The 12,032-nt window shown below is 46.9% G+C and overlaps 1 protein-coding gene across 1 annotated transcript in view; it reads right to left on the bottom strand.

Annotated features, from left to right (window-relative positions):
• Window positions 1-4,324: 4,324 nt before the first annotated feature.
• LOC138257206 (uncharacterized) overlaps window positions 4,325-12,032 on the bottom strand; it is a 46,345-nt gene continuing 38,637 nt past the window's right edge. Inside the window, exon 6 of the mRNA XM_069205892.1 lies at window positions 4,325-5,539. Coding sequence (XP_069061993.1) covers window positions 4,347-5,539 — 1,193 coding nt within the window. The 3' untranslated portion in view covers window positions 4,325-4,346. The remainder of the gene's footprint in view (window positions 5,540-12,032) is intronic.

Raw genomic sequence — 12,032 nt, 5'->3', positions numbered from 1 at the left:
TGTTATGCGCTGCATTGTGTTATGTATGGTGCATTGTTATGTGCGGTGCTGTAATATGCACAGCACTGTGTTATGCACTGCACAATGTTATGAAGTGCACTGTGTTATGTGTGCTGCAGTGTTATGTGTGGTGCTGTAATCTGTACAGCACAGTGTTATGCACCGCACAGTGTTAAGCGGTGCACTGCGTTATGTGTGGTGCAGTGTTATGTGTAGCATAGCGTTCTCCGTAGTGATTTGTTATGCACAGCACTGTGTTTGTGTGTGGTGCCCTGTTACGTGTGGTGCTGTAATATGCACGGCACATAGAACAGTGTTGTGCGCTGCATTGTGTTATGTATGGTGCAGTGTTATGTGCGGTGCTGTAATATGCACAGCACAGTGTTATGCACCACACAGTGTTATGTGGTGTGCTGTGTTATGTGTAGTGGAGTGTTATGTGTGGTGCTGTAATATGCACAGCACAGTGTTATGCATGGCACAGTGTTATGTACTGCACTGTGTTTGTCTGTGGTGCCGTGTTACATGTGGTGCTGTAATATACGCGGCACACGACACAGTGTTATGCGCTGCACTGCGTTATGTGTGGTGCAGTGTTATGTGTGGTGCTGTAATATGCACAGCACAATGTTATGCACCACACAGTGTTATGTGGTGCACTGCGTTATGTGTGGTGCAGTGTTATCTGTGGTGCTGTAATATGCACAGCACAGTGCTATGCGCTGTACTGCTTTATGTGTGGTGCAGTGTTATGTGTGGTGCTGTAATATGCACGGCACACAGCACAGTGTTATGCGATGCACTGCGTTATGTGTGGTGCAGTGTTATGTGTGGTGCTGTAATATGCACCGCACAGTGTTATGCAACGCACAGTGTTGTGTGGTGCACTGTGTTATGTGTGGTGCAGTGTTATCTGTGGTGCTGTAATATGAACAGCACAGTGCTATGCGCTGTATTGCGTAATGTGTGGTGCAGTGTTATGTGTGGTGCTGTAATATACACAGCACAGTGTTATGCACCGCACAGTGTTGTGTGGTGCACTGCGTTATGTGTGGTGCAGAGTTATCGGTGGTGCTGTAATATGCACAGCACAGTATTTTGCGCTCCACTGCGTTATGTGTGGTGCAGTGTTATGTGTGGTGCAGTGTTATGTGTGGTGCAGTGTTATGTGTGGTGCAGTGTTATGTGTGGTGCAGTGTTATGTGTGGTGCAGTGTTACGTGTGGTGCTGTAATATGCATGGCACACGGCACAGTGTTATGCGCTGCACTGCGTTATGTGTGGTGCAGGGTTATGTGTAGCTCACCTCACTCGCAGATCTTGCTCTGGCTGCTTGTATGCAAAGTGTCAATGTGCATAGAAGGCCTTAATTACATATTAAGTTGCTATGAGCCCGTCAGGCATGAAGTCCAACACCCGCTCTCCTCATCAGTCCACATATTATAACTCTCAAGGGCAATAAGGGCAGAAGCTTTATGCAGAAGTGTTTATTGTGTTATAAACAAGTTACTGGTGAGAAGATCAAACAGTTTCAATTAAGGAAGTGCTCAACCAGTTCAAGATGGAAGAAGATGAAGACCGGTTTTCACTTTTGATTAGTGGTGGAAATCAATGATGGTGCTTTCACTTATCTGTGCTGACAAACGGGTGCAAAGCAGTCAGGCGAATGCACATGCCGCTTGCACTGGTCGGGCGGTGTAAGTGCCCGTGCAGTCTTCCATGCTTGCACTGGTCGGGCGGTGTAAGTGCCAGTGCATGCCGCTTGCACTGGTCGGGCGGTGTGAGTGCCAGTTCAGTCTTCCTTGCTTGCACTGGTCGGGCGGTGTAAGTGCCAGTGCATGCCGCTTGCACTGGTCGGGCGGTGTGAGTGCCAGTGCAGTCTTCCTTGCTTGCACTGGTCGGGCGGTGTAAGTGCCAGTGCATGCCGCTTGCACTGGTCGGGCGGTGTGAGTGCCAGTGCAGTCTTCCTTGCTTGCACTGGTCGGGCGGTGTAAGTGCCAGTGCATGCCGCTTGCACTGGTCGGGCGGTGTAAGTGCCAGTGCATGCCGGTTGCACTGGTCGGGCGGTGTAAGTGCCAGTTCAGTCTTCCTTGCTTGCACTGGTCGGGCGGTGTAAGTGCCAGTTCAGTCTTCCATGCTTGCACTGGTCGGGCGGTGTGAGTGCCAGTGCATGCCGCTTGCACTGGTCGGGCGGTGTAAGTGCCAGTTCAGTCTTCCATGCTTGCACTAGGCAAAGCTCAGGCCCCTACTGGAGGCATCAGCGCTTCAAGTATATCTTTTTGTCACAGATAGACGTGGTGCAGATTTACCAAGGCTTCATGCTGGTGCAAACTCGTGAAAAGTGGCACAAAGTCATGGTGCAAATAGCGCTTTGTGCAGCTTGGCACTATCTTGAACCAAAGGGATATTAAGGGGCTTTTTAAAAAGCCCCTGGCACCTCCTCGTGCTCCTCGTGTCCTCCTTGACGCTAATGTGGCCCAACAAGGCCAAAATCCTCAAGCCACATTTACAAAGTGGTGCAATGCAAGAACCCTCTTTCCAGACACAGGCTTCATTCCAGACATCCACAGGCTTCTTGCCAGACATCCACAGGCTTCTTGCCAGACATTCACAGGCTTCATTCCAGACATTCACAGGCTTCATTCCAGACATTCACAGGCTTCTTACCAGACATTCACAGGCTTCTTACCAGACATTCACAAGCTTCATTCCAGACATTCACAGGCTTCTTACCAGACATTCACTGGCTTCCTTCCAGACATTCACTGGCTTCCTTCCAGACATTCACAGGCTTCCTTCCAGACATTCACAGGCTTCTTCCCAGACATCCACAGGCTTCCCTCCAGACATTCACAGGCTTCTTCCCAGACACAGGCTTCCTTCCAGACATTCACAGGCTTCTTTCCAGACACAGGCTTCCTTCCAGACATTCACAGGCTTCTTTCCAGACATCCACAGGCTTCTTTCCAGACACAGGCTTCCTTCCGGACATTCACAGGCTTCTTTTCAGACACAGGCTTTCTTCCAGACATTCACAGGCTTCTTTTCAGACACAGGCTTTCTTCCAGACATTCACAGACATGTGGATGCCTCTACACAATGGTGTGTGTGGTGCTAGGCAGCCTATCTGTCTGCCAGCACAGCGGAAGAGAGCAAGAGCGGGTCATTATTAGATCTGATGTTAGCCAAGATCTTTTTATTGTACTAAAACTATTCACATAATACATTTCATTATGTTGGCATTCAGCGAACACTCTTCATCCATCAGTCCATCAGTACTTCTTCCCGCTATAGCCTACAGCATGGAGTAATGTGTCAGCCCACCTAAGCCATTGGCTAGCCACGCTGCGAGTGACAGCATTTTGCCCTTGCACAGGACCATATGCACATACAAATCACTTCCCTTTAGAGCCGGGACTACTATGGCAGTGTGTGCTTTGAGACCAAAAATTATTTTTATTTTTAGACATTTTTTTACATTGATGAGAACCCGACAGGTCCTCCAACAATAATGTTTTGCAAAAACCATGACAAAACAAAACAACCATTGACAAAGACAAAAAGCTGGCTGCCAGACCCAGACTTATTGGTTTTACCAATGTTTGTTAATAAATGTTGCTGTGCGCTGCTTTCTCCTCTTTGCAGAGTGCAGCGCCTTTGGTTGCTGTGCTGTGTTGCACTGAAAAATAAAAAGTTTACCCTTGATACATAAACCGCTGTGATCCATTTACATATCGCAGACAGGAGTCAAGGCCTCTCCGTTGAACCGTTCACTGGAGTGACTGGCAACCGGGTAATATTCCACTCTCAAAAGTAATCACAGTTTGTATATAAGGGCAACACAGATTTCTGGAGTAAAACAAAGAGAAATGTAGTTCTTCACAACGTAAAGTTCTTCCTGTGATCAACTCAAACAGTACAAGAAAATCCCTCAACAAGAGACCTGTAAGTAAATCCATATGGATTAAAAGTAACCCTTACCCAGAGAACTGAAACCAAATCCATATGGATTAAAAGTAACTCTTACCCAGAGAACTGTAACCAAATCCATATGGATTAAAAGTAACCCTTACCCAGAGAACTGAAACCAAATCCATATGGATTAAAAGTAACCCTTACCCAGAAAACTGAAACTAAATCCATATGGATTAAAAGTAACCCTTACCCAGAAAATTGTAAGCAAACCCATATGGATTGAAAGTAACCATCACCCAGAAAAGTTTAGGCAAATCCATATGGATCAAAAGTAACTCAAGAAAGGCAAGCAGAAGACTAGACTGAAATATTCCCATAGAGCATGGCCGGATCCTGCTGACCCTCGTCAGAGGGCCCACCTGGTCATGCATCTTATGAATCAGGTTTCCCTGGCATCGCCACTGTAGTGGCTGGAATGGTCTGTGCCACACCTGTGGACGTGTATGGGAAGGCTGCACCCAACTGGCAATTTATCCAATGAACTCTCGCCTGTACGTTGGACTCAAACATCTTTTTTTTAGCAGTTATTATCTTTTTGATTGCGTCCTGATCCTTCCTGATCCCTGTTTGTAACTTCTGGTGCTCCTCCTGGAAGGCAGGGTTTGAGGGGCTCATGCCGGTGAACCTTCCCAAAGCGCTCACATGGTCCATCAGGTAGCGCTGGGACACCTCGCAGTAGGTAGCCGTGATCATGTGAACCAGATTGGCAATGTCACTGACTTTGGCGGCTTGGTGGTACAACAAGTGCTTCACAGAGACGTTGGAAGTGTAGTTGTGACCGTGCTGCACAGTTTTAACCGTCTCCACTAAGTCATTGATGGACTGTCGGAGAAGATTGAGAGCGGTGGAGTTCCTCATGGAAGGTACTTGACCCATTGATTGCTTGAAGACAGTCACTAGTTTTTTTAAGGAGTGCTTTGGGTACACTGAAGACTTGTTTGAAGCCTCTGCTCTCACAGTTACATTCACCAAGGTATTGTTCAGGTTGCTTCTCGTCATCTTGCTCGCCTTCCTTGAGTTCCTGTAAGCTTCGATTACTTCCTGCGTTAGATGATTGGCTGATCTAAAACCTGCTCCCACTGACCGAGCCAATGATGTGCATTTTTGGGATACACCGAGCAGTCTTTTTAGTTGTCTTGGGAGTAAGGTGTTAACCATTGAAGATTTCAGGAACAAAACATGCACTATATTTACAGTGGCTTTTGGTATGGAAGCCGACCAAAGCCGTATTTGGTCCATGTTTTTGTTTGCCGTGTTGAACGCAGACCAGGTAGCGTTGCTGACCTGCATCAAGGAAGCAGAGAAGGACTCTGGGTATTTCATGTATTTGAAGCCACCTTTTGGTGGCTGCAGGTGGATTGCAGAGTCTTCGTGGGTGGATGAGAGCTGGGCCAGGTCTGCTAGGACGGCGATAGAGCGTGGGGCAGCCACTAGGAACTCCTCTAACTTGGCAACGGGTTTCATCATCACCACAGCATCCCGCCTCGCATCCTTGGCTGTGCGGACACCTTTGACAGTCACATTGAGGTTAGCCACTGCTGCTTTGCAATCCACACCCTTGCTTTCTAGAGAAAGAAGAGTTTAAAGAACACATTTGTTAATATTATCAAAAGAGATAAACATTATAAGAAAATGTGGTGAGGAGCAGCTAAAGAGTAGGTCAAAAATGTTCATGCAATGCACAAAGTTGAGGAATGGTACGAGCTGATACAAGATGGATGGAGACCCTGCCCTGAGAGGCATGTGACCAACACAAGGCAGTAGCGTAGGTGGCTCTCTTGAGTTACACTGACTGACAGAGGTCAAAGGGACGCAGCGCCTGCCCTACACGGCCTTCACACTATCACCTTCAGCTGTTACATGCCATAAGGTCCTTGGTCTACTGAAGGGAGCTGCGCTTTAGTGCCCACTAACCTACAAGGCTCCACTGAAGGCTGGCCTGCATGAGCCCACCCAAGTTACCACAAGGACCTCAACCACATCCTCCCCCCTTGAAGAGGAAGTGTCCCTCTCTCCCATAGCACATAGAAAGACTCACTGTGTCAGGCCATCTTAAGGCCGATCTATGGTTGCCAAGGATTAACACACACAACTCTTCACTGCCTGGCTGAGGATCGAGAGAGTGACCTATGAAAGACCTCCAACAAGAAGAATTCTGCCCCTGTGCTCTACAAAGACCCTTGTCTAAGTGTCAATGCACATGACTTGTCACTGCCTGAGGATGGAGAGAGTGACCTAGGAAAGACCCCAACGAGAAGAATGCTCTATCTGTGCCCCTGTGCTCTAGAAGTACCCCTGTATAAGGGTTAACACACACAACTCGTCACCGCCTGAGGATCAAGAGGGTGGCCCAGGAAAGACAACGTACAAGAAGCATTCTCCTCCTGTGCCCCCATGCTCTAGGAATACCCTTCACTAAGGGTAAACGCACATGACTCGTCACCGCCTGAGGATCGAGAGAGTGACCTAGGAAAGACCCCCCAAGAAGCATTCTTCATCTGTGATCTCATCCTCTAGAAAGACCCTTGTCTAAGTGTCAATGCGCATGACTCGTCACTGCCTGAGGATGGAGAGAGTGACCTAGGAAAGACCCCAACGAGAAGAATGCTCTATCTGTGCCCCTGTGCTCTAGAAGTACCCCTGTATAAGGGTTAACACACATAACTCGTCACTGCCTGCCGACCAAGAGGGTGACCCAGGAAAGACAATGTACAAGAAGCATTCTCCTCCTGTGCCCCCATGCTCTAGAAATACCCTCCACTAAGGGTAAACGCACATGACCCGTCACTGCCTGAGGATCAAGAGGGTGACCTAAGAAAGACCCCCAAGAAGCATTCTTCATTTGTGATCCCATCTTCTAGAAAGACCCTTGTCTAAGTGTCATTGCGCATGACTCGCCACTGCCTGAGGATCAAGAGGGTGACCCAGGAAAAACACCAACACGAAGAGTTCTCCATCTGTGCCCCGTCCTCCAGAAATATCCTACCCCATTTCTCGAACCCTTCTAGTACTTTTATTTCAGAAAATACACCAAGATTAACATATTCCTGTATAGCCCATCAACTCCAGGCTCCATAAACATTTTCAACAAGATACCCACTCCTACTGGCCACAGGAAATCAAACCAAAACCACTAGTGACACCACTTTCTGTACACCACTTCCTGTACAGCCCAACAACTTCAGGCTCCATAAACCCCAGGAAATCAGACTAAAACCACTACTGAGACAACTTCCTGTACACCACTTCCTGTACAGCCCATCAACTCCAGGCTCCATAAACCCCAGGAAATCAAACCAAAACCACTACTGGCACCAAGGTTTTATAAAAGACAGCTGAGAAGCCGCCTGGGCCTGGTGGTTTAAGCAACTTCAGCTTCGAGATGACATAGATCACCTCGTCAATTCTGATCAGGAGGTCTAACTTGGACGCTTGTGATGTTGTAAGTTTAGAGGTACGGGCTCCCTCTGAAAAGCTACCCAGAGCATCCTCTGGTAGGTGATGCCTAGCATAGAGGTCTGTATAGAAGTCTTGAAATGCTGAGGCAATCTGGCCATCTGTAGTGCATTCTCGACAATTCCTGGCTACAATTGTCTGGATATTTGCGGCCTGATGCTGGACCTGGAGCCTATTTGCTAATAGCCACACCTATTTCCAGCATTATAAAAGGAATGGTGGAGTCTAAGGGCAGCATATTCAGCTCTATCGAGGTCTATGCTTGCCAACTGTTTTCTCGTCGCCTCTAACTGGCGCCACACCCGGGGGGTCCGCTGCATTTATGGATGCGCTCAAATTGTGCGACCTAGAAGGACAGTTGGTCTCTCTTCTCCCTATGAATTCTATTGTCGGCCACAGATATCGTAATGAATTCACCTCTAACCACCACTTTCGAGGTCTCGCAGGGGGTTAAGATCGAAACCTCAGAAGTATCAATAATGGCCAAGAAATCTACAATTGTTTTATTAAATTGTGTGACAACTTCTGGGCGATAGAGGAGGGTTTCCCTTAACCGCCATGGCGGTGGGGAGAGTTGAAGCGGAGGAAGAGATAGAGGGAGGGATATAGCAGCGTGATCTGACAGGCAGCGAGGCTCAATCGTGTAGGATGTGACCCTCGATTGTATGTCTGAGGTGCCCAAGATGTGGTCAACTCAGGCATATGTTTTATGGGCATGGGAGAAAAATGTGTAGTCCCTAGCCTGAAGGCGTAAGGTGTGTTAAAAGAATATGTGACAGAACAACTAGGTCCTAAACAACTATAGCCTAAACCACTACTGCTAAACAACTAAAAAGTCTCTACAACTAAGTACTGAACAACTACTGTCTGAACAACTACTGTGTCTGAATAACAATTGCCTGAACAACTAATATATATATATATTCTAAACAACTAATAAACCATAAAAACCAAAAGGAAAACCTTACCTTAAAATTAGTTGTTCAGGCAATTGTTATTCAGACACAGTAGTTGTTCAGACAGTAGTTGTTCAGTACTTAGTTGTAGAGACTTTTTAGTTGTTTAGCAGTAGTGGTTCAGGCAAGTAGTGGTTTAGACCTAGTTGTTCAGGATGTTTCCCGTGTTAAAAGTCTCTCAATCCCATTTCCTCGAGCCAAGATTTCCCCTCTTGTGGTAGAGCCCCAGAGGATCCCTTCCATTGTGCAGATCTGTCCATCCCATTATCAGACTATGTTTAGGTCCCCTCCCCCCAAAATTACTGAATGATTCTGGGTTGCTGCAATCTCCCCCACTGCCCGCAAGAGATAAAGTTCCTGTCATTCATTGGGGGTATATATGATACTCAGTGTAAAGGTGTGGTCACCAATGGAGACCGAGTGACCGAGTAGCCTGCCTCTGATCTGGTTTAGGGCCAATCTTACCCCTGAATGAGCCAGATATCAAAAGGGCCACCCCTGCTCTCTTAGAGGAACTGGAAGAGAAGAATTGGTGCAAAAAGTCTCGGGAACGCATTGTAGTGTGGTCAGTTTTACGTATATTTTGCGCATTAGCTTCAGGCCTTCAGGCCTTAGGCCTCTGTGCACTTTGCCCTAAATATATTTTATTCATTTGCTAACAGCTTAGAGCCTCTGTGCACTTTGCTCTAAATGCTTTCTATTAGGCTTCGTACTGTTATTTTACAGAATAGCCAGTTCTACAGTGTTGTTTTTTATTCATATCACACTGTTTTGCCTACTTCAGCACTGGAGTTCTTCATAACATATTCACTCTGTGCTTTAGTCAAGGATACAGTCTGGTACATTGCCGATAGACGTGGTAGGAGTAGACTTGCCATTCCTGCGTAGGAACATTTTGTGATCACGATGACATGTTAGTTATAAAATCACTTCCTTGTCCCAATACATGCAAGAGGGAGATTCCGACCAGGGAACCACAACTAGACGCTGACTGCCTCGTTGCAGATGCTGAACCAGATCACAGGCCTTTGCTCAGGTATGAGTGTGTCCGTCTCCCTAGTGATACAGAAAGGCAAGCTGAAAGCTTAACATGCTGTGCTCTAAATAGAACAAGCAGAGGGAGAGTAGAAACGGTTAGGAATTATGATAGCTTTATTTCTATGTTTTACTCTCCTGGTTACTATATCAATCCTACTATGTTGTATTGTTCTGGTTATTGTGGCTCACGCCTTAATATCTAAAATACAGTCGTTTTATTAAAACATTATATAAAACTTATACTGTCTTTGTCATTTGTATATGAGACCATATAGTGAATGAGAGAGTTGGTTTGGATCTGAGTGACTACGACTTCCCTGAGAAGTTCCAAAGATGTCATGCGCTCGGCTGCCCAATCATTTCTTCCCCGTGGGAGAAATGAGGCACTGCTAGTTAGCCGGAGCAACAACCGGATTTAGGGTGACAGAGTTTCTTACACGTGGGTCAGACTCAGTCCCCCACACCGTTATCGATCCTGCTGCCTAGAAATCCAGTAGTCTCATTTAGGATAATGAGAGCCCACGCGACATGGCGCCGCCAACGTTTGGTCTGGCTCTAATGTTTGGGTCCGACTGACTCTCTCGGTCTCGTATATATTTTGACTCCTCGGTTCCGTATGCGGAGACGTCCGTGGGGCTGAGGGTTTCCGCCACCACAGGTTGGGTACATCCTATTACTTAGTGGTTGGTTGTTCAAGCTTGAACTTTGAAAGGAAATACCCCGATATTGGTGTGCCTTCTCTGTCCTAGAGCTATTATTGTTATACTAATGGCGAATCCAGTTGTAGTAGATATACCGCTTAATATGCGATTTCCGCTCACGGGTCATCTGATAGCACATGGACTGACGGTCCAGGGGGGTCCGGTCACTTTTGTGGTGGACGCCCATGCAGCCTATAGATCAGAACTTTTTTATTCTTGGGTCGTATTTCCAGCAGCTGATGGGGGTACAAATACTTTTCACGAATATACTGTTGCGAATGTCCCTGGACAATACAGGGCTTATGCATACTTAGAAATACCTTTATCTTATCAAGAACACCATAATTGGCTTGATGGCGCCCTCCCACATTCAGTAACACCAGTACGGTTAGGTCCGTTGAGTAATGATGGTCCGACCTGGCCTTTATTGGCTACATATACACCATATCCTGGAGTGGCAAATGTGGCAGTGGCTGAGGTGCGTTGTTTATATGTGGAATTAACTGCAACGTACAGACGATTAGTTCAGTTTGTGATGCAGACATTAAATACTAATGCAGCGCGTGCTGCTCCAGCTCATCCACATGCGGTGGTGCCGGGAATAAATCCAGCCACTGTACACTCTGTAATGGGCAAGGTACCGGCTAAACGTGAGGAGACTCCATTTTGGCTGGCGCAAAAAATTAATACGCTGGAAGCAGTATTTCCCCATACGGGACCTCAGGATAAGCATAGAATTTTGACAATGTGTTTGCCGTATGGGATGGTTCCTACGGTGGATCTTTGTAATACTTGGGGCACGGTGTTTGCCGCTCTCTATACTACAGCACACGGTACACCGACTTTGGCTAATTTGCCGGAGGTGCTTAAACAAATTCAGGATGAATATGGGGCTGCCCCTGCCTTGGATTTAGGCATGCAATTGATGGGTAATTTTGACGCAGTTTCTTCTATTATTTTGAGTAATCTCAAGGGGGAGGCTGTAGCACTAGCAGTGCGAATGCGTCTTCGGGACGTTCTGCAGATTAATCAGGAGCGGGAACTTCCGAGAATAATAGCTGAAACATATTCTAGTATTGGTCGTGATAGCCTAGGGGCTCGACCGCAGAAACCACAATTGCAGGGTAAAAATAATAAGGATAATTCTAAGCAACAGCAACCTGAGGGTGCGAAAAAGCGCAGGGATAAGAAACAGCAAACACCTAAGAAAGATGGTGGGCAGTCTCCGCAACCGGAGACCCCACAAAATAAGTATAATCTCAGGAATAGGGATACTTTGAAGACGCCTGATAGATATCAATATACTGATACGCGCCAATCTCGTTCCTTTCAGGACTCCTCGGAGAAAAGAAGTGAGAGAGGTGGGCGGTCAGAGCGGAGGACGGAGTACGTGAAACCGAGACAGGATTCACAACGCTCAGCGGAGGTTTCTATTAAACAAGAAGAGAAACCGCTGCAACAAAAACAGCAGTTTAAAAAGAAGAAAGTGGCAGCAGTCTCAGTTAGACATGCCGCTCAAGAAGAGAGTTCTCTTGACGAACAAGACATGGGCGTTAGCGCTGTTAGACAGCGCGGCAGAGGTCACAATAGTTCGCCGGAGTCTTCTAGAGCATCTGGAGGCGAAAGCAACTGATGACTTCATACAAGTCGAGACTGCGGATATGCGAGTCTCTGATCCTGATCAAGTATATCTTGTGACTCTACGATTAGAAGGGGACATTGACCGCGTTGTACACGCCATCTTTTGGGACCATATGGTGAAATCATATGATGTCCTGTTGGCCGAACAAGATTGGCCACCTGACTTTGTTCGCGACTGTCCAGTTGGGGAGGAGGTTATTGCGCCTTCCTTTTCACCACTTGTTCCGAGAGAACTAGCGGAGTCATATGGTAAATCATGGGCTCTA

Source organism: Pleurodeles waltl, chromosome 1_2 (genome assembly GCF_031143425.1).
Source record: "Pleurodeles waltl isolate 20211129_DDA chromosome 1_2, aPleWal1.hap1.20221129, whole genome shotgun sequence".
Lineage (NCBI taxonomy): Eukaryota > Metazoa > Chordata > Amphibia > Caudata > Salamandridae > Pleurodeles > Pleurodeles waltl.
This window is presented reverse-complemented; position numbering and strand designations above follow the sequence as displayed.